Source organism: Cajanus cajan, chromosome 11 (genome assembly GCF_000230855.2).
Source record: "Cajanus cajan strain Asha chromosome 11, NIPB_CcT2T_4, whole genome shotgun sequence".
Lineage (NCBI taxonomy): Eukaryota > Viridiplantae > Streptophyta > Magnoliopsida > Fabales > Fabaceae > Cajanus > Cajanus cajan.
In genome coordinates, this window is record NC_138527.1 from 9,268,496 (window position 1) to 9,293,232 (window position 24,737).

The window sequence follows — 24,737 nt, forward strand, 5'->3', positions numbered from 1 at the left end:
ACATTCATTTAGGAGCTACTGAGATGTATCGGGACCTTAGGAGGATGTATCAGAGTGGTGCAGCGGAAGCATGGTGGCCTAAGGTGAAGAGAGGAGTAGAGAAATTGTATGCTCGTGTTTAGTATGCAAGAAGTCTTTTGGAATTTTGTAGCACTTAGACGTCCCATTTTGGAACTGTAATGGTGAGTGGATAGACCTTAATTGTAGGTTTGTCTGAGATACTTAAGAGATCGATTCTATTTGTGTTTTAGTGGATAGACTCGCCAAGTTTACTTGTTTTACCTTTAGATATCCTTTGGTGAAATTGATAGAGTTGTACATCAATAAGGTAGTGAGGTTGCATAAGGATTAGAAAGTAAGAAGAGAGAAGTCTACCATTACAAAAATTTCGGGGACGAAATTTCTTAAAGGAGGGGAGTATTGTAACACCCCAATTTTCAAAAAGGTTATTATTATTATTATTAGATGGTATTTGGTCATAATTATTTTAATAATTATAGAGAAATATTATTTTGTACGTTTTAAATAATTATTATTTTGGACAATTATTTTGTACGAATTAAATAAGTATTTTTATTAGCATTTTTAAATAAATATTTATATGTTTTAAGAAAAGGTTGATTTTATACGATATTTTGTTATTGAAATTATATTATTATATTTAGGGTCAGAAATATATTATTATTATAGAGAAAAAATATTTTATAATATACATGTATTTATTTTATTTAATTATTTTGAGGAAAATTAGAAGTGGGTTAGAAGAGAAGGAAAATGGGTTGGGTTGACCCAGTCCAACGGATTAATTTTAAGAAAGGAGTCTGGTGGTGTTAACCCTATCTGCCTCATTTGCGTTCTGAAGGGTTAGGGAAAAAAAAGAGGAGAAACAAAGAGCTCTAAGGAAGAGTACTCAGGAACGATCTTAGATCACACCAAGACCATTCATCTTCTGCTCATCCAGGTACGGGGGAGATGTGTTTCTTCATATGTGAATATAGGGGTGTTCGGGTAGTGAGGGCAATCCCTAAGTCCCTCTAGGAACTCTATTTAAAATTCTGAACGATTATCTGTGCAATCGATGTTCTAAATTCTTAATTCATTTGGAAGAACTTATTTCTTGAATTGTCTTTGAATTCCATTGAGGCTTTCTTGTTAATTCTTTATCCTTAAATTTGATGACTTGAATTTTATGTGTTAAGAAGAGTTTAGATTTTTTTTGTAAAACCAATGGAAACCAATTTTTGAGGCTTGAGATGTGTATGGATTGATTTGGAACGTATAAAGAATATAAATGGAGTTAAGTTGAACCAACGGGGTGTAGAAGTAGTGAAAATTGGTAAAAACCTTGTTCAAACTCGTAAAACGCAGGTTTAATTTCACAGAGGGGAGTCTGGGCAGAGATTTGGGCGCTCAGCGCCAGTTTTGGGCGTCGGGCGTCGGGACCCCGACATACGTTTGTAATTTTGCGATATCTTTCTGTGTAGTTATCAAAATCGAGTTCCGTTTCTTTTGTTAGAAACTAGACATCTGGGGCTACCATTTAGACACAAGAATCGTGTAAAAATATTAATATTTGATCAGGTTATGTGAGTTGCAATTTGAGCCTTCCAATCTGTGTGCGAACCACAAAATCAATTTTTGTGAGCCCTGAATGGTAACCTAAACGACTTTATTAGAATTTGTGTTCTTAATGAAAGTTGTAGATATTGATGTTAGGATTCTAATGGAGTTGGTATCACTTAGAAAGGATATGTATATCTCGAGTTATGGTTAAATTATTAACTGAATGTCATAGATATTGTGATGTGTGTGAAGAATTATGTGAAATTTGTGGTCTATGATGTTGATAACTTAATGATAGGTACCTAGCATGTGAGGATGATATTGCATGGATTGTTATTGACATGTGATGATGTTATATAATGGAGATGCATTAATTATGAGTTACGTGGGATGCATGAGTTGCATGAGACTTATGAGTTGCGTGTGGTGCTTGAGAAGCCAGACGTGGCTATATTGCATTGGACCCTGGGCCCAGAGAGGGGTTGAGACAGGGGGGACCATGACGGGAGGCATTCCATGCGTGGGCCGTTGGGTGTTTAACTGCGCAGCTCACTGGCCACAGAGGGTTTAACGGTGGGTGGATTGCCTTTGCACGGGCCGCTGGGTGTTTAACCGTGCAACATACCGGCCCTGGGAGGGTGTGAGAACGGTATGCCCGCATTGGCAACAACTAAGGGAATTGATGAGGTACGCCCATTGTGCGGAGTGCCAAGTTGAGACTCTTAGGAGAGGAGATGTGTATGAGCATATAGTGAGCATGTGTATGAAAGCTTGTATGATTGAAAAAAAAATGATGTTTGGTAATTATATGAGATGTATTTGTTGTTTATAGTTAATGATGATATTTTGGTGCACGGTGTGGGGTGGGAATTGGGTAGCTCTATGTTCATATATGATGTTATCTATCTCTCACCGTCCTGTTTTTATGTGGTTTTCTTTTAGGTGAAGATGAAGGCACTCATAGTGTTGAATTCTAAATAGAAGGGGTTCTGCTCTGATAGGATGTGACATTGGGGCATGAATTTAGGATGCTTTAGTTATGAATTGTTATTTGTCGTTTGAGGAGACTTATTTTGAGGAGTTTTATATTCACCTTATATTTGTAAATTCTGGATCCCTTTCATTTTTCTTTAGAGACCTTGATAATTTTCTTTTAAGAGTAAAACTTTATTATTAATATTATTATTATTTCTATTTATTTCAAGACTTGTGAACCTATGAGTTTTTATTAAAATATGTGGACCCTTCTTGATATTATATTTATTGAATTATTCTTATTGTTGTTACTTATCTATTATGGGGTAGAAGGGTGTCATAGACCCAGAACGGCCCGTTCTGAAACCGGAATGGGTCGTTCTGGTTGCACTTTTGGTGTTTAGTTTTGCATCCGGAACGGCCCGTTCCAGGTGCAAAATTAACACACAAAAAGTGCATCAGAACGGGGCGTTCTGGTTTCAGAACGGCCCGTTCAGGTTTCAGAACGCGCGTTCTAGTTTCAGAACGGTCCGTTCCAAAACTGAGAATAGTGCCTTCATTGTATCTTTTGGTAATTATGCAATTTTGATCCCTAAGGTTTTAATTGAGTAATTTCAGTCTTTAAAAGATTATAGTTGTGTAATTTTAGTCTCACCATTTTTAAATGAATAATTTTAATCTCTCAAATATCATGATTGTGCAATTTTAGTCTTTCTTATTAAAAATATAATAATTTTAAAATTTTAATATATATATATATATATATATATATATATAATGTTTTAAAACTATATAATTGTTTGCTTATTTAAATTAACATATATTATAATTTTTTGTAATGTATCAAATGATATATATTTATTATTACTAAATAAATAAAATTTATATATTATTAATATTTTAATATTATTAATAAATTAATATCAATAATAATTTTCCTATATTTATAAATAAACTAATAATTTGATAAATATATATTAATATATATTAATATATTTTTACAAAAATATAAATATATAAGATCAGATATATATTTCTAATTAATATACTTATATTTTTGTAAAAGTATATTAGTTTATCTATAAATATATTAATAATACTATTGATATAATATCAAAAATTATAACATATGTTAATTTGAATAGATAAACAATTGTTTAATTTTAAAACATTATATATATATGTTGGATATCAGCACATATCAATCAGAATCTGTTGGAAATCAGCATATATCAATCAGAATATTCAATTGTGATTTGTAAATATTTAATGTTAATAAGATCAATTTTATTTTCCCTCCTTTAATTATTTAGATACAACATTTATAGGGAGAATTATTTCCCAGATTTTTAGGGATAGATTAGTGTGTAGATTTATTCCCTTGTATTCTATTTATACCACTTTTGTATTTTTCCCAAATCAGAGAAATATACATTATATTTTTCCGCAATATATATATATATATATATATTAAAATTATTAATTTTTAATGGGAGAAACTAAAATCGTAATGTTATGATATTCTTTATTAATTTTATTAAAAAATGTAATAATTTTGAAAAGTATTTTTTTATGGTAAAAATTTTAAAATTACTTATTTTATTAAAATATTTATTTTATTAGATATAACAACATAATTAAAATATAATTAATAATATATATTTTGTAAAATTATTAATATATTATATTTTTAAAAAAGTTAAAACCGGAACGGCCCGTTCTGAAACCGGAACGGGCCGTTCTGGTTTCACTTTTTGTGTGTTAATTTTGCATTTGGAACGGGCCGTTCTGAATGCAAAATTCATACACCAAAAAAGAAACCAGAACGACCCGTTCCGGTTTCAGAACGGGCCGTTCTGGGTCCAGGTATTTTAAAAAAAATTGTCATCCACGTGGCATCCACATGGCATCCACGTATGCATCTTCGTGGCATCCACGTGGACAAAAGTTAACTCCGTTGAAATAATTTGGACGGAAGTCCCAAATTGAAACCAATTAATTTTTAAGGGACCAAATTGAAACCAATTAATTAGTTTGGGACCAAATTGAAACCAAAAATAAAAGTGGGACTAAATTGAAACAAACAATTATTATAAGGGACCAAATTAGTATTTTAGCCAAATTTAATAATATAATTTCAATAACAAAATATCATATAAAATCAACCTTCTCTTAAAACATATAAATATTTATTTAAATATGCTAATAAAAAATACTTATTTAATACGTACAAAATAATTGTCCAAAACAATAATTATTTAAATCGTACAAAATAATATTTTTCTATAATTATTAAAATAATTATGACCAAATATCATATAATAATAATAATTATTATTATAATAATAATAATAACTTTATTGAAATCTGGGGTGTTACAGAAGGCCACCACCCGAAGGCTAAGTCTCAATTAAGCGTACGATGCATGTCGAACAAGACTCACAACATTATCATATTATAATAATATGCATCATAAATGCATGTCAATTTACTTTCACAATAGCCTCATCTATATACAAAGGCAAAACCTCATTCACTTTATCAAGATATCGATATAAATACTCAAACAATTTATCGTTTAATGATTTGTTGTACACATTTCATTTACAACATTCAATTGTCATAACTTCACAATTCATATTCAATCATCTCAAACAATTAGTACAAGAATCATTCCTTGGACAAGATAACCAACACATAATACATTGTATCACACAAGAGTCATAAGTTCACATTTCAAACACACATTTACATACATTAGCTCGATACACCTCAAGTCATTAACAATCAAATCACAACATAAATATTCACAATTATTCTCTTTCATGATTTCTCTTTCCTAAATATTGTTATAGGAACCTCAAATTATTCATAAGATCAAACACCTAAACAGTAAAGTTATTCATTATCGTCTTTCACACACTATATTTTCATAACTTAATCTTCTATGACATTGTGTTGTCTAAACACCTTATCTACAGACATACATATGGTATCAATTTGATATTAATGTTCCTTGAAATATAAGGCAATTTTGTACAACTTCTATGCTTATATTAAGAGCTAGTTCTACCATCAACTATTTTTAAAAATTACAAAATCTCAACATTTCAACCTAAATCTGACAGCCTGACCTCCTCTCACTAACTTGACCATAACTCGAGTTCTAGACCTCCTTTTTAAGTTATTCCAATGGTATTTGAAAGCTTATATCCAAGTATACAACTTTCATGTAGATTAGAAATCCTAATTATTTCATTCATGTCTACTCTAAAGGCTTATAATATACACATGTTACATTTCGCCTACAGAATATGAGGTTCATCTTTTAACTCACATAACTCGATCATTCCTTAACATTTTTAGATGATTCTTGAGTCTAAACTATAGCCCAAATATCTAATTTCTAACCCAACACCAAAAACTCAATTTTATTAATCACACACAAAGAAATCCCATCAATATCAAAGTATAATCATACAAGAATTCAGAACAAGGCACAACTAATACCCAAACTCTCTTCTCATTTCCAATAGGTAAAAACATAAATTAAAGCCTAATATTAGTTTATTATACCCTCAATTACTCAAATCCAACCTTAATTTCATATATTCGAGCATATAACATCAATCTTCACTTTTCTCTATAAGCAATGGTTACTTATAGGAACTACATGCATTCACAAGTTCTCAAACAATTTAAATTACATGAAATAAATTATATGTATAGTTCAAACATGACATATAATGCACATAATTACATAGTTATTAAACTTTTCATTCAATCACCAAAAATGCATTCTCTTAGGGTTCCCATAGGTGTAACAACCCAATTTCCACTAGGTCAAGAGCCCAATTAAGGTGGTTTAGTAGCACGGAACAGGCCATTCCAAATTACTAAATAGACCTACTTTTGGGAGCTGGAACGGGCCGTTCCGGATTTGGAACGGCCCGTTCAAAACCATAAAATTTGTCTATGATTCTTAGTTGGGAACGGGCCGTTCCGGACTTCAGAAATGGCCTTTGAACCTTATTTGAGAATGGGCCGTTTCAAAATATGACCGTTGAGAGTTTTAATGCAAACCCCAGAAGGGGCCGTTTCGCGAATCCTGATGCCTATAAATTGAGTGCTCTCGCACTCCTAAAATCATATTTTTCAGTTCTGACTTCTTTTAGTTCTGACTTCTTTCTTCTACATTCTCTTCTTTCCCTTCTACACTCTCTGAAGATTGAGGGGCACTTAGAGGAGGAGATCAAGAGATCTCTGTTTTGGTTTCAACTACTGTTTATCCAGGTACGGGGGAAAAGGGGATTATTTATATGTAGAGTTACATGAGGGAATTGGGTAGAGGAAGAGTCCCTTATGATTATGAGTAATTTTATAATTATTTTTGTTTGGAGAATTATTGGTCTTATGTGATTCTGTATGTATTTAGGATTACGAATATATGATTTATTTGTAAAAATGATGCTCTGGGAGAGAGAACGAAATTATAGAAAAGTGCCTGTAAGTTAGGTTTTGGAAAAATTAGATTATTTCTGTTTGAGGAATTAATGATACCATTAGATTCTGTATGTGTTGAGGATTAGAAATATATATTTAATTTGTAAGAATGACGATTTGGGAGAGAGAACGAAATTGTAGAAAAGTGCATGTGAGCTAGGTTTTAGAATAATTGTGGGTTTTACCGTTTATGTTAAATTATATTAAATTGATAATTCTATTGATTATTTTATTAATTTATGAATGTTATTATTATGTTAATTGATAAGAATTGATGATCTAGATGTGAATTGCATTAGGGGTGTGTAAACCCTTATTTTTGTTGGATTTATCTGTTGTGTATGTGATATGGAATTGTGTATGTAATATGGAATTGAGATATGAGATGAGATGTTGTGTGGATATGATTATGATTGTGATTGTGGTACCTCACACTAATGACCAGGGATGAGACGAACCTTGAGTAGTGATGCTTCAAGGACGAGCGTGCCCCTGGCATAGTGTGGGATGAGTGAGGCAATTAACACGCATCACTTATGTCAAATATGGCAGCCCTGTCATAGGGTTAATTGCAAGACTTGTGTGGATTGGAATGTGACTGTGGTTCCTCACACTAATGAACAGGGATGAGACGAACCTTGGGTAAGTGATGCTACGAGGATGAGTGTGCCCCTAGCATGGTGTGGGATGAATGAGGCAATTAACTCGTATCACTTGTGTCAGATGTGGCGTGGCCTTGGCATAGTGTTAATTGTAAGATTTGTGTGGATTATGATGGATTGATGTAATTGAGATGTGAAGATGATGAATGATTGATAAATTATGATATATATAAATTCTTGTGAATATTTCATTCAGTAAGGAGTTATGATGGATTATGTTGTGTTTTTTTTTCTTGTGTGCTTTCCATATAGATGTTTTCTTTTCTCACCGTATAATTTGTGGATGTTTTAGGTGAGGAAGATCCGGCTTTTAGTGGCATCTAGAATGCCAACCATTGAGTTATGGATGTGCTCTGATATTATGACATCGGGACAGAGGATTCTAGGATAAATTTTTATATTTATTTAGAGTTATACCTTCTCTTTTGAAAACAATTTGTAAACTCTCAAGTTTTACTTTCTAAATTTCATTTTTAATTATTTTAGTTATTTATGAAGGTTTTATGTGAACCTTTTTTACCATTGTTGAATATTTTATTCTTTAGTTAATTACAAGATTTATTTATATGTGTTGGGTAGTAAGGGTGTCACAATAGGAACTCACGAACAATTCAAGAGCCACAGGATTAGTTCAATACACAAAATTAAAAATAAATAGCATCAATTAAAGCAATGAAGAATCATATAGAAGACAAAGGAACTGATACAAATTGAGTTTCCCCCTCGTACAATACATTCAACAGAAAAGAGATTGGGGTCCAATCTCACTACCTCGCAATTATCCCATGTCCAAAGGGAGATTACACACTCCCCTTTACCTCGATGAACGGTTGATGAAGGACATTGATCTCCGGGGTGTTCTCGTATGAGGTATGGATCTCCTTCCTATGAGCATATGCATAATATGAAAAATGAAAAGCGTAAATAAAATAACTCTCATAACCTACTTTTTACAAACTTAACTCACACTTAACTCTTCAGTAAAAATACTTGAACCATAGTTCTCATTTCCTTTCCATCAAATATTAACACTTATAAATAAATAATATATCAAATAAACATATTTCTCCCAACCCAAATAATTATAACAAAAAATAGGGCTGTTCAAAAAAACCAAAAACTATTTAAAAAAAACCGGAACCAATTATAATAAATTGAACCGGTTTTAATTTTTAAAATGAAACTAAAAAATTGAACTTATTTTTTTAAAAAGCTTTGGTTCACTAAAACCGGAAAACGGAACAGCCCTCTCACTCACTCTATCTCGCATACGCACAACAAATAAACCACATTTCATTGCTCAGCCACGCTTTTGATAGATGGCCAGTGGAGGTAGTGGGTTTGATGCGGATTTCGAACGGAATTAACTATTTCACCTAGTAATTGAATGTGTTATTGTCGGCACGTGTATGCTATTGTATGGATGTGTGATTGTTGTAAGGTGTTTTGCGGTGCAGGGAGAGTGAACTTGATCGGGGAGCACATTGATTATGAAGGTTATTCGGTGTTGCCTATGGCTATTCGGCAAGACACAATCATGGCCATTCGGAGAAACGAGTCTGAAAAGGTTCTTAAGATCGCTAACGTGAATGGTGGAAAATATTCTGTTTGCACTTATCATGCTGATCCTCTCCAGGTGGATCCTCGAATCCTTTTGGTCAAGCACTGTATAATAATGTGAAGCTTAAAACAGCTTTAAGAAGAGCATTATTGTTACTATTATTATTTATTCGTATAACAAATTTTACGATCAAGAGAAAGAGAGAAAAATATAAAATATTGGTGTGTAAATTGATGTATTAATAACACATATCTTCTAAGAATGTTTGTTTGCTATTCATTTTTTGTCAATAAAATTGTTCTGTTTTGTTGATATTCATTGGCTGTGTTTTTCATGCAGGAAATCGACTTGAAAAATCACAAATGGGGCCATTATTTTATTTGTGGGTGAGTTTATTTCATATTTCTCTTGTCATTTCCTCGTTTTATTCTGAGGTATAATGGCTAGCTCAGTTAGATGTATGTGCTTTGTGTTTGTTCTCCTTAATGAACCTTGCTTAACGCTGCCAAGATGATGCAGAATATTGGTCATTCGAACTATTAGTCCTGGTCCTAGACTAGTGCGCATTCTGGTTACTTTATAAAAAAGAGTGCTTGCAATTTTATTTTAATGATATATTTACAATCTGTACTGTAAAATTTGAAATGATATGCTATGTATGAATGAAGGAGCGTTGAATAATATAATAGATACAGTGGTTTTGTTTTTTGGATGAAAAAGAAAGAGTGTAGAATTGTTGTTTAATTCAGTATTAATTGATAATGCAATCTGTAGTTTACCTCCAAGTGAATGTTGATCATTATCTCTGGTTTTCTATTAGAGATTACAATTTGTTTGTTGATGGCTTTAAATTAAAAGGAAAAAGGGCATCTTTTTTACAGGTTCTGGACTATCAAGCTCTGCAGCGTTTGTTTGTTCATCCACAATTGCTATTATGGCTGCTTTTGATGTGAACTTCCCAAAGGTATGCCTTTCGGGCTGGAATTCATGTGTGTGTAATAGTTTGTGGTTTATTTCTTCAAACCGGTTCAAAAACTGGTTTTATTATGAAACTGGTTTTAAACCGATTATAAACTTGTTTATTAAAGTAATTCAGTTTTAAACTGGTTTATTAAAGTGGTTTACATAATTTATAAACCAGTTTATTTTATTAAAATGGTGTAATGCAGTTTGGTGCGGTTTTTTTAAAAAACCAAACTATGCACACCCCTAACAAAAAATAATAATTAATAATTAACAAATATATAATACATAAAATAAATATATTTCTCCTCGTACCATTATACTTAAAATAAAATATACCAATATTCTTAGCAAAAACGAGTTTTTCTCTAAATACTTATTATTACAAAATATCATACACATTTCTCTAATAAATAGTATGCAAAACAATATTTTCAATTATTTATTATTTAATTAAAATGCTCATAATTATTAAAAGCCTATAAAATATCTCATTAAATCCTTTAATTAATCAAAATATACTATTAATAGTTTTAGAAAACTTGGGTGTTATAGTTTCAACCGAGAATGTAAAACATTTGAATTGTAGTGGAATGATTTAATTATGCCCAGGGTTCAAATGCAAATGAAGCCAAGAAGAGTGGGGTATACTTGAAGGAAGAAGGGTCAAGCTCATTTTGAGCTTTCGGTTACTTTGAGTAGTCCATTTTCTCTTTGGAAATATTTGTTTGTATATATTTTCTTTTATTTTTGGATCAAATTGTTTCTAAATTTAATTCCTTGTGATTTTCCCTCTAAGAGTGTATTTAGTATTTCAAAAGGGGTTCAACTATTGTTTCAGAGATGTGCCTATTGGGCGTGTTTGGGCCATGAGAGAGTGGATAATTTTCTTCAAGTAGTGGACCTCCACTCCCTCGTAGGATTGTCTCTCTTATAAGTTCACACAAGCCAACCAAGTCACATGTTCCACACACTAGTCACGCTTTTTGCATGTTTGCTTCTACACCTCATTTTCTACTAATACACCATTCAAAAAGTGCAAATGGTCAATCTAAATATAACATAACAACACAACGAATAAAAATACTAAATATTTAAAAGGGAAATTTCTCCTTAACTTCTTTCATCATTGAAATTCTCCTTATGGTAAGAACATCATTCTTGCTTATCTTTCCCTTGAGAGTGGCACGCCTCACCCTCCCAATCTTCTTGATGTTTGATTTTTGGTTTCATGGAAGAAACTTGAAGGAGGTTGGAGTTGCTATGGAGAAATCCCCTACGATTCACCCTGTAAATTCAACCGTTAAGTGCCTAGACTCGGTGATTGTATTTTTCTAATAGGAACTAGACATTAATTTTTTTGTTATTTGTTTAATCTTATTTATTTAATTCATTTATCCGACTTCATGCATTTTTATGTTGAGGAAAATTCTTTTATTTATTCTCAAATCTCTCTATCTAGGAGAAGACTTCAAAGGAAACTCTAAAGCTGAAATATAATCCTAAAGAATGTCAAGAGTGCAAAAGCAAAAATTCTTCAGCATTCAAAAAGTGTAAAAGAACAATCTAAATATAACACAACAAGACAATGAATAAGAAATTGTAAAGGCCGGATCTTTATAGTCACCTATATACTAACACATGTTTATATATATCATGAGGATAACAACATAAAAATAGAGATGGTTTACCACACATGGGATAATAAGAAAGAAGAAATGGAATGTGACAAAAATAGTTGTACAATTTAAAAACTCAGCAAATATGTACAAAATTTAAAAATATAGAGAGACAACCCATAAATAAAAAATGAAATGGAAAGATGATACACTTTGGGGGAATAATAAATGTTTTTTTTATATAATTATTATAGATCAAAACTTGTAATCAATTCTAATTTAAAAATCATATGCACACTAATTTTAATTTGAAAATAAAATAATATATAAATGACAATTTTCTAAACTTCTTTTCTAAACATTCAAATTTCATCATTAAAATATATCCTAATATGAAAAATGTTTATATTGTAGTTCTAATGTGAAAATTTTTAAACATATCTAAAATTATTTATAATTGGTTTCAATGATTTTATTCCCATCTCACAAGTATTTTGTGTTTGCTCTTAATTATTTCATTTTGCAATATCTAAAGCATTTGTTAGTATTTGTTTTATTTAATGTATGAAACAAATTGATCGAAAAAGAAAATTACAATGCCAAATAATTAGAATTGATGATAAATTAAATATGACTTTTAGGTTGATTATTATACATGTCAATCAACATACCACTTATGATTCTAATGCGGGTTGGGTCACGGTGTAAAAACTAATATTTACATCATCAACATAGAAATTAATTTCTTTGAGAGAAACGTGTTGTAAGAGAGAACAACGAATTTAATTAAAATTTAATAAGGCAATAATTAAAAGTTTTTATGCTTGTGTGTTCAATCACATATTACTATATGTGTATGTATGATGAGTTTTTTTAATGTTATTGTAACAACTATCCTAAAATTCATATTTCATATATGATTTGATTTTAGGCAGCAAGTTTAATTTGTCAACATAATAATTAAGCAGTGTCAAAAAATAGTAATAATTAAGCAAGCTAGTAACAAAAATTAATACCCTTAAATTAGTTGACTCTTTAAGTGACTATTTTTTTAAGGAAGGTAACTCATCGGGCTTATCCTAAAGTATTCCAGAACATATATATGAGAAAAACTGTTATTGAAAAAATCAACTATTAGCCAACAATTTTTGCCAATAAAGTCTCACGTGACATATGTCAAACTGAAATTTGACTTTTGATAATGAAAAAGGTTTCGTGTAAAAGACAAAATTGATATGGGAATACTGTGGCAAACAAAAATACAGGTAGATTAAAGAACAAAATGATTGAATTTCTAAAAAACTAATGACTAGATACATGATCCTTAAAAGTATTGAAGACAAGCAAAAACAGCTAATAACTTGCGTAAAAGAAGTAATTAGGTCGACTAATATTGGCAAGTAGCAAGAATATAAAATTTGCATAAATCTTGAAGACTTGGTGTGGTTTTCCATAGTTTCTTTTCAATCACTTTTCATAATGTATGTGAAAATAACTCTATGTTATGCTACTCTTTTATTATTTTCCTTATCTTCAGCAGAATATGTGAAACTCATAGTGAATGGGGTCACATCCATTGCTACGACAGATAATAATTTTGTTTGTGCAACTTTGGACTGGTGGCCTGCTAATAAGTGCAACTACAACGATTGTCCCTGGGGACAAACGGGCATTCTGAATTTGGTATTTACCATTAGGCACCAATGCACCATGTATATTTTCATCGTACATAATTTCAATAGAAAAAGAATATAACTAGTTTCCCATGTGTTTGTTGTTGCAACTTTTGCAGGACTTGAGTAACAAAGTTCTATCAAATGCAATCAAGGGTAGGTTTTATTTTTCTCAGGTCTAATCGTATGATCATTTTAAAAAGAAAAAAAACTTACAAGAAAAAGTATTGTTGGCCCTTCTAGGTTGTTTGCTTTTGTATCAATCATTTTTGGTCATCCTCGTTCTTTAGTTCAGTGGAGGCAAGATGTGACATTTTAATTGTCAAATGTCTATAGCATATATCATATGATCATGTGTAGACAATATTAGTCTATGAATTTCACATTACCTATCATTCCAAAATTTTGCAGCATTTAATCCCCTGAGGATCAGATTAGGAGGTTCAGTGGAAGATCAGATTGTTTACCAATTTGGGAAGCAAAAGAAATGCCCTCATTTCAAGAAGAGAGAAGGTGGTCTTTTTGGTTTCAGCACAGCATGCCTTCCCAAAATGAGATGGGATGAAGTACATGAGTTTTTTAACAAAACTGGGTACTTGTTTAGTTTTTACCATTATTTTTTCAGCACGAGGTACTATGATATATGTTAGTAGCGTGCTACATTCAATTCTGACATGCATTTTTTTTGTTTTCTTTATTTGCGTATTTTGCAGAGTGAAATTAATTTTTGGGTTGAATGCTCTCACTGGAAAGAAAAATTCCATACAAGACAAGTTGAACTGGGTTGGAAACTGGAATCCAAAAAATGCCATAAGTCTCATGAAGTACACAATATCAAAAGGATACAAAATAGATTCATATGAATTGGGTAGCTAAATTAAATCTTCAATTAATTTTGATTCAACCTTCGATATTTGAATTACATGCATATATATCTCTACGTATGTTATTTTTTTTATTTTCTTCGATTGATCCCATGTGCATTATGATTTATGATGCTTAATAGGAAATGAGCTATGTGCTGAGGGGATAGGAGCCAGAGTAGACAGTGTTCAATATGCTAAAGACATCACTATGCTCAGACGTATAGTTAATCTACTATACCCAGATGCTTCTAGAAGGCCTAAAGTGTTAGGCCCCGGTGGTTTCTATGGTAAGGAATGGTTTCAAAGCTTCTTACTAAATGTTGGGCCTGGCGTGGTTGATGGAGTGACCCACCACATTTACAACCTTGGTGCCGGTATGTATGTGTGTGTGAGTGTATGTAGATATATTTATATTGTTTTTTCTTTTTTGTCAATAGCAATAGCATGCACTTTACTACTTAGCTCTTAGTGATTGTTTTGCTTCTAACAATATTTATTCCAAATAAATTAAGGTGTTGACAAGGATGTTATCAACAAGATTCAAGACCCATATTTCTTGAGTCAAGTTGCTGAAACTTTCAAAAATGTTGCTCAAGCAGTCAAGGAATTCACACCGTGGGCAGCACCATGGGTTGGGGAAGCTGGTGGAGCCTATAACAGTGGTAGCAAAGATGTGTCTCACACTTTTGTTAATGGGTTTTGGTCGGTCTAATATGCCAATGAATTGAGTTCTTTTTAGTTTCTTTTTCAAAATTCCGCAACTATATATGTTAAGATCTCTTAACTTAATATAAATAGGTACTTGGACCAGTTGGGCATGACATCAACCTTAAACCACAAGGTTTATTGTAGACAAACTCTAGTTGGAGGAAACTATGGTTTGCTAAACACAACAAGCTTCATTCCTAACCCGGATTATTATGGGTAAGTCGTGTTTCATTTGTGTGGGAGAGGCACTCGCTACTAATGAATGTCTAATTCATTTAAAACTTACCCTAGCATGCACAACCAACATTCTTTATCTGTTATATTTCTAAGTTAATATTCTACAAAAATTTATCAAACAACCTAAGTGATCAAGACTTAATTATGGATTAACATGTCATTCTAATCAAAACGTATTTTGATCAATTAGAGCGCTTTTATGGCATCGACTTATGGGAAGCAAAGTGCTTTCGGTTTCCCACGAAGGATCACCATTTTTGCGTGCATACGCTCATTGCTCAAAGAAAGGGGTAAGCTCATTTATCTCAAAATGTCTTTTTTTTCTTTTTTTTCTCCCCTTATTTTGTCTTCACAAAAAAAAAACTATTCATATAGAGGTTAACAACACCATTCTATAGAAAAATAATTAGCATATCATAAAGTGTTACAATTATTTGGGAAAAAGTAATTATATAGATTAAATCAAACAAGTTTCTATAACGTCTAAAGACAATGTGTGCCATTTGTTCTTAATCTTATTTCTCTTTCTAATTAATCACTACTAGTTGTTTTCCTTACTCTCAGCCTGGAATCACTGTGCTACTCATAAACATGTCCAATTCCACTACTTTCAATGTATCCCTCGTTGATGACATGAATTTGGATCCCGTCTTGGAGACGATACCAGGAAAAGTACCAACGACTACTAGGGAAGAATACCATCTGACACCCAAAGATGGAAACATTCAAAGTGATGTGGTATTATTGAATGGAACTCCACTACAATTGACAAATTCACTAGACATACCAGAAATGAAACCACGGTTGGTTGATGCTTCTTCTCCAATCAAAGCAGACCCTGACTCAATTGTATTTGTCTATACCAAGAGCTTCAATGCACCAACATGTTGATAGCAAGTACAAACTGTTAATTAGAAACTTACAATACAAGAATTTATACATATCTATAGTTTCATTGTTCCAACACATACATGATATCAATCTGTAATATGACAATAAAATATTAAAATGTTAGTGTGGGAAACTATTTCTAATTCTAATTACTAGAACATTAATAAAATTTTAATGAAAAATTCGTAGTTGATTTATTAGAATGATTACACATTTATATTTGTATATACCAAGAACTTCAATGCACCAGCATGTGGATAATAAGCACAAAATGTTAATTAGCAACATACAAGACAACAATTTGTACATATTTAGAACTTTACTGTTTCATCACGTCCACATAATATTAATCTACAATGTTGGTAACTAATTTGTATTCTAAATTTTATTGACCAATCCGTAGTTGATTTATTAGAATGATTATGCAATTTATATAACTGTTGTATTATATTATTTGAGAGGTTTTATTAAAGATTTAGAATATTATAGAGAAAAATAAATTAGTTTTTTTTTAAATTCAATTAAAAAATAATGTTGAAATGCCTGCTAAAAGTAAAATCCCATTTTTCACAAAATAAATAAAATATTTCTTGATAAAATAATTATAGTTTCTAACGTAATTAATTAAATTAATTGGGTTAGTAACATAATTAAAATATTTATTAAATAAAATAAAAAAGGCTATAGAGGATAAAAAGACTATTGGGTTGGACTATGTGACCAATTAACCTAAAAGCTTATTAAAAACAAAAAAATAAGGGTTAGGTATTTTCTTACGTGTCATTCTAAACCGTAAAAGCACATGAAATTGGGGATAAGAAACGGCCAGGACAAGCAAGGCAGGCAAACACCAAGTTTATTAAATTAAAGCCCAAGTTTGGTCTATTATTTGTCATAGACTTTTTTTATAAGCCTAGCCTGACTCTTTTAAAAGCATGGTATGACCTATTAGCCTATTTAATATCCTATCTTACGTTATCTACGTTAAATAAGCCAGTAAACGCAAATTTAAATAAGTCAACAAATCTATTTTTCAATACTCGTGCATGTGTTTTTTGAATTTGCATGATAAAAAATAATTAGTTTAAATTGTTATTATTAAAATTTAGAGTTTAAAATAAAATTAATAAATTCACATAAGAGGGAATACTCAAGCATTATTATGTTCATTAACATGCACTCAGGTAGAGTGAGATGAAAGAAGAGAGTCTTATTTTTTTGAAAAAAAATCTAAATAGCCAGCAATGACGATGAAGGAAAAAAGTAGACAAAGATTTAGCTGCTAAAATTTTCTATTTTCTATTTCTTGATTTCATTTTTGTGACACCTTCTATCTCGCGAATAAATAAAACTGAATACAAGACTCTTTCATAAATAAAATCTAACGTGTTCAACATAGAAGGTATCACATTTTTAACCAAACAAAACCAACTGAAATCTCAATTAAATCCACTACAACAAAACAAACAATTATCTTAAAACTTGACAAAAGAAGATAATCTCTCTCTACGTCCCGATATCACATCGTATCAGAGCAGAAACCCAACTACAAGGACCAGGTCACACCAACAACATCCTTAACCTCATGATGTAAATCACTTACAAGAACATATAATAGAGATAACACAAAACAAGGAGAATGAGAAACATCTCACCTGGCTCACGAGGTAGAATATAATTGGATAACCAAACACAATAAAAAAGTAAAAATATATATCATAACAGATTACAGAAAAAGATATTGATACAACAAAATACAATTCAACTAATAATAAATAAATCATATAACCAATATAATTCATCACATAAATTCACTTGTATACATGTACATATGATTCAATTGACATGGACCTCATAATGCATATGCATTTAGCACCAATAAAATCAATTGTCAATTATTGCCCGAATGCTCACGATTGTCATTTTTTGCTTGAAGGTGTGACACCCTCTACCCCAACATACATATACAGTAATTATAAAAAATATATATAATTTTACATCAATAAAAATCAAATTTCCAACTACGTAAGGGTAAAGAGTTCACATTCATAAACTTAATCCAAATAACATGACGGTAAAATTACAAAGAAATAAAACTGAATTTTCCAAAATAATTTAATAAGAACATCTTAAACTAATCCTATCTATGTCCCGATGTCACATGTCCTATCAGAGCAAAACCCAACATAGAAGCCTAAATTTCATCACCAACATCCTCAGCCTCACACTGATGATCACCTGTATAATAGTCACAGCAAAACAACACGAGAAAAGGGAGTGAGAAACATCTCACTCTGGCTCATAGTGTAGAAATGTACGCCGAATAGCCAAACACAAACAAAACAGGTATAACATAGATAAATTAATAATAACATCACACTCATCCAAGACATAAACCATCACTTTATCACATAACATTAAAAATGCATAAGTATGGACACGGACTACATATTATCATGCATGTGGCGCCAGTAAAACATCACATGGCATATTGCCACTAGCAATACACGAACGGGTCGTTCTGGTTGCACTTTTGGTGTTTAGTTTTGCATCCGGAACCCGTTCCAGGTGCAAAATTAACACACAAAAAGTGCATCAGAACGGGGCGTTCTGGTTTCAGAACGCCCGTTCTGGTTTCAGAACGCCCGTTCTGGTTTCAGAACGGTCCGTTCCAAAACTGAGAATAGTGCCTTCATTGTATTTTTTGGTAATTATGCAATTTTGATCCCTAAGGTTTTAATTGAGTAATTTCAGTCTTTAAAAGATTATAGTTGTGTAATTTTAGTCTCACCATTTTTAATTGAATAATTTTAATCTCTCAAATATCATGATTGTGCAATTTTAGTCTTTCTTATTAAAAATATAATAATTTTAAAATTTTAATATATATATATATATATATAATGTTTTAAAACTATATAATTGTTTGCTTATTTAAATTAACATATATTATAATTTTTTGTAATGTATCAAATGATATATATTTATTATTACTAAATAAATAAAATTTATATATTATTAATATTTTAATATTATTAATAAATTAATATCAATAATAATTTTCTTATATTTATAAATAAACTAATAATTTGATAAATATATATTAATATATATTAATATATTTTTACAAAAATATAAATATATAAGATCAGATATATATTTCTAATTAATATACTTATATTTTTGTAAAAGTATATTAGTTTATCTATAAATATATTAATAATATTATTGATATAATATCAAAAATTATAACATATGTTAAGTTGAATAGATAAATAATTGTTTAATTTTAAAACATTATATATATATGTTGGATATCAGCACATATCAATCAGAATCTGTTGGAAATCAGCATATATCAATCAGAATATTCAATTGTGATTTGTAAAGATTTAATGTTAATAAGATCAATTTTATTTCCCCTCCTTTAATTATTTAGATACAGCATTTATAGGGAGAATTATTTCCCAGATTTTTAGGGATAGATTAGTGTGTAGATTTATTCCCTTGTATTCTATTTATACCACTTTTGTATTTTTCCCAAATCAGAGAAATATACATTATATTTTTCCGCAATATATATATATATATATATATATATATATATATATATTAAAATTATTAATTTTTAATGGGAGAAACTAAAATCGTAATGTTATGATATTCTTTATTAATTTTATTAAAAAATGTAATAATTTTGAAAAGTATTTTTTTATGGTAAAAATTTTAAAATTACTTATTTTATTAAAATATTTATTTTATTAGATATAACAACATAATTAAAATATAATTAATAATATATATTTTGTAAAATTATTAATATATTATATTTTAAAAAAAAAAAGTTAAAACCGGAACGGCCCGTTCTGAAACCGGAACGGGCCGTTCTGGTTTCACTTTTTGTGTGTTAATTTTGCATTTGGAACGGGCCGTTCTGAATGCAAAATTCATACACCAAAAAAGAAACCAGAACGGCCCGTTCTGGTTTCAGAACGGGCCGTTCTGGGTCAAGGTATTTTAAAAAAATTGTCATCCACGTGGCATCCACATGGCATCCACGTGGTATCCACGTATGCATCTACGTGGCATCCACGTGGACAAAAGTTAACTCCGTTGAAATAATTTGGACGGAAGTCCCAAATTGAAACCAATTAATTTTTAAGGGACCAAATTGAAACCAATTAATTAGTTTGGGACCAAATTGAAACCAAAAATAAAAGTGGGACTAAATTGAAACAAACAATTATTATAAGGGACCAAATTAGTGTTTTAGCCAAATATAATAATATAATTTCAATAACAAAATATCATATAAAATCAACCTTCTCTTAAAACATATAAATATTTATTTAAATATGCTAATAAAAAATACTTATTTAATACGTACAAAATAATTGTCCAAAACAATAATTATTTAAAACGTACAAAATAATATTCTTCTATAATTATTAAAATAATTATGACCAAATATCATATAATAATAATAATTATTATTATAATAATAATAATAACTTTATTGAAAACTTGGGTGTTACAGAAGGCCACCACCCGAAGGCTAAGTCTCAATTAAGCGTACGATGCATGTCGAACAGGACTCACAACATTATCATATTATAATAATATGCATCATAAATGCATGTCAATTTACTTTCACAATAGCCTCATCTATATACAAAGGAAAAACCTCATTCACTTTATCAAGATATCGATATAAATACTCAAACAATTTATCGTTTAATAATTTGTTGTACACATTTCATTTACAACATTCAATTGTCATAACTTCACATTTCATATTCAATCATCTCAAACAATTAGTACAAGAATCATTCCTTGGACAAGATAACCAACACATAATACATTGTATCACACAAGAGTCATAAGTTCACATTTCAAACACACATTTACATACATTAGCTCGATACACCTCAAGTCATTAACAATCAAATCACATCATAAATATTCACAATTATTCTCTTTCATGATTTCTCTTTCCTAAATATTGTTATAGGTACCTCAAATTATTCATAAGATGAAACACCTAAACAGTAAAGTTATTCATTATCGTCTTTCACACACTATATTTTCATAACTTAATCTTCTATGACATTGTGTTGTCTAAACACCTTATCTACAGACATACATATGGTATCAATTTGATATTAATGTTCCTTGAAATATAAGGCAATTTTGCACAACTTCTATGCTTATATTAAGAGCTAGTTCTACCATCAACTATTTTTAAAAATTACAAAATCTCAACATTTCAACCCAAATCTGACAGCCTGACCTCCTCTCACTAACTTGAACATAACTCGAGTTCTAGACCTCCTTTTTAAGTTATTCCAATGGTATTTGAAAGCTTATATCCAAGTATACAACTTTCATGTAGATTAGAAATCCTAATTATTTCATTCATGTCTACTCTAAAGGCTTATAATATACACATGTTACATTTCGCCTACAGAATATGAGGTTCATCTTTTAACTCACATAACTCGATCATTCCTTAACATTTTTAGATGATTCTTGAGTCTAAACTATAGCCCAAATATCTAATTTCTAACCCAACACCAAAAACTCAATTTTATTAATCACACACAAAGAAATCCCATCAATATCAAAGTATAATCATACAAGAATTCAGAACAAGGCACAACTAATACCCAAACTCTCTTCTCATTTCCAATAGGTAAAAACATAAATTAAAGCCTAATATTAGTTTATTATACCCTCAATTACTCAAATCCAACCTTAATTTCATATATTCGAGCATATAACATCAATCTTCACTTTTCTCTATAAGCAATGGTTACTTATAGGAACTACATGCATTCACAAGTTCTCAAACAATTTAAATTACATGAAATAAATTATATGTATAGTTCAAACATGACATATAATGCACATAATTACATAGTTATTAAACTTTTCATTCAATCACCAAAAATGCATTCTCTTAGGGTTCCCATAGGTGTAACAACCCAATTTCCACTAGGTCAAGAGCCCAATTAAGGTGGTTTAGTAGCACGGAACAGGCCATTCCAAATTACTAAATAGACCTACTTTTGGGAGCCGGAACGGGCCGTTCCGGATTTGGAACGGCCCGTTCAAAACCATAAAATTTGTCTATGATTCTTAGTTGGGAACGGGCCGTTCCGGACTTCAGAAATGGCCTTTGAACCTTATTTGAGAACGGGCCGTTTCAAAATATGACCGTTGAGAGTTTTAATGCAAACCCCAGAAGGGGCCGTTCTGGATGTGAATTTTACACATGACGTGAGATTTCAGAACGGGCCGTTCCGGATTTGAAACGGGCCGTTTCGCGAATCCTGATGCCTATAAATTGAGTGCTCTCGCACTCCTAAAATCATATTTTTCAGTTCTGACTTCTTTTAGTTCTGACTTCTTTCTTCTACATTCTCTTCTTTCCCTTCTACACTCTTTGAAGATTGAGGGGCACTTAGAGGAGGAGATCAAGAGATCTCTGTTTTGGTTTCAACTGCTGTTTATCCAGGTACGGGGGAAAAGGGGATTATTTATATGTAGAGTTACATGAGGGAAATGGGTAGAGGAAGAGTCCCTTATGATTATGAGTAATTTTATAATTATTTCTGTTTGGAGAATTATTGGTCTTATGTGATTCTGTATGTATTTAGGATTACGAATATATGATTTATTTGTAAAAATGATGCTCTGGGAGAGAGAATGAAATTATAGAAAAGTTCCTGTAAGTTAGGTTTTGGAAAAATTAGATTATTTCTGTTTGAGGAATTAATGATAGCATTAGATTCTGTATGTGTTGAGGATTAGAAATATATATTTAATTTGTAAGAATGACGATTTGGGAGAGAGAACGAAATTGTAGAAAAGTGCATGTGAGCTAGGTTTTAGAATAATTGTGGGTTTTACCATTTATGTTAAATTATATTAAATTGATAATTCTATTGATTATTTTATTAATTTATGAATGTTATTATTATGTTAATTGATAAGAATTGATGATATAGATGTGAATTGCATTAGGGGTGTGTAAACCCTTATTTTTGTTGGATTTATCTGTTGTGTATGTGATATGGAATTGTGTATGTAATATGGAATTGAGATATGAGATGAGATGTTGTGTGGATATGATTATGATTGTGATTGTGGTACCTCACACTAATGACCAGGGATGAGATGAACCTTGAGCAGTGATGCTTCAAGGACGAGCGTGCCCCTGGCATAGTGTGGGATGAGTGAGGCAATTAACACGCATCACTTATGTCAAATATGGCAGCCCTGTCATAGGGTTAATTGCAAGACTTGTGTGGATTGGAATGTGACTATGGTTCCTCACACTAATGAACAGGGATGAGACGAACCTTGGGTAAGTGATGCTACGAGGATGAGCGTGCCCCTGGCATGGTGTGGGATGAATGAGGCAATTAACTCGTATCACTTGTGTCAGATGTGGCGTGGCCTTGGCATAGTGTTAATTGTAAGATTTGTGTGGATTGTGATGGATTGATGTAATTGAGATGTGAAGATGATGAATGATTGATAAATTATGATATATATAAATTCTTGTGAATATTTCATTCAGTAAGGAGTTATGATGGATTATGTTGTGTTTTTTTTTCTTGTGTGCTTTCCATATATTTTAATTATTTTAGTTATTTATGAAGGTTTTATGTGAACCTTTTTTACCATTGTTGAATATTTTATTCTTTAGTTAATTACAAGATTTATTTATATGTGTTGGGGTAGTAAGGGTGTCACAATAGGAACTCACGAACAATTCAAGAGCCACAAGATTAGTTCAATACACAAAATTAAAAATAAATAGCATCAATTAAAGCAATGAAGAATCATATAGAAGACAAAGGAACTGATACAAATTGAGTTTCCCCCTCGTACAATGCATTCAACAGAAAAGAGATTGGGTTCCAATCTCACTACCTCGCAATTATCCCATGTCCAAAGGGAGATTACACACTCCCCTTTACCTCGATGAACGGTTGATGAAGGACATTGATCTCCGAGGTGTTCTCGTATGAGGTATGGATCTCCTTCCTATGAGCATATGCATAATATGAAAAATGAAAAGCGTAAATAAAATAACTCTCATAACCTACTTTTTACAAACTTAACTCACACTTAACTCTTCAGTAAAAATACTTGAACCATAGTTCTCATTTCCTTTCCATCAAATATTAACACTTATAAATAAATAATATATCAAATAAACATATTTCTCCCAACCCAAATAATTATAACAAAAAATAGGGCTGTTCAAAAAAACCAAAAAAACCACATTGAATTTAAAACCAAACCAAACTATTTAAAAAAACCCGGAACCAATTATAATAAATTGAACCGGTTTTAATTTTTAAAGTGAAACTAAAAAATTGAACTTATTTTTTTAAAAAGCTTTGGTTCACTAAAATCGGAAAGCGGAACAGCCCTCTCACTCACTTTATCTCGCATACGCACAACAAATAAACCACATTTCATTGCTCAGCCACGCTTTTGAT

The 24,737-nt window shown here is 31.0% G+C and overlaps 1 protein-coding gene across 1 annotated transcript; it reads left to right on the forward strand.

Moving 5' to 3' along the window:
* The first annotated feature begins 9,022 nt into the window (after positions 1-9,022).
* LOC145953345 (heparanase-like protein 2) lies at positions 9,023-16,221 on the forward strand. Its single transcript, XM_083067282.1, has 12 exons — positions 9,023-9,035; positions 9,161-9,370; positions 10,146-10,228; positions 11,466-11,517; positions 13,384-13,529; positions 13,639-13,675; positions 13,931-14,111; positions 14,233-14,387; positions 14,526-14,759; positions 14,898-15,087; positions 15,184-15,309; positions 15,876-16,221. Exons 1-12 carry the CDS (start codon positions 9,023-9,025, stop codon positions 16,219-16,221), a joined length of 1,773 nt encoding a protein of 590 aa, XP_082923408.1.
* The last annotated feature ends 8,516 nt before the right edge of the window (positions 16,222-24,737 follow it).

What these genes read in the sequence shown, in the direction of transcription:
- LOC145953345 (XM_083067282.1), top strand. An exon ending in TTGATGTGAACTTCCCAAAG is followed by an intron (nt 10,229 to 11,465) that starts GTATGCCTTTCG and finishes GTTTCATGGAAG; the next exon opens with AAACTTGAAGGAGGTTGGAG. An exon ending in AATAGATTCATATGAATTGG is followed by an intron (nt 14,388 to 14,525) that starts GTAGCTAAATTA and finishes GATGCTTAATAG; the next exon opens with GAAATGAGCTATGTGCTGAG.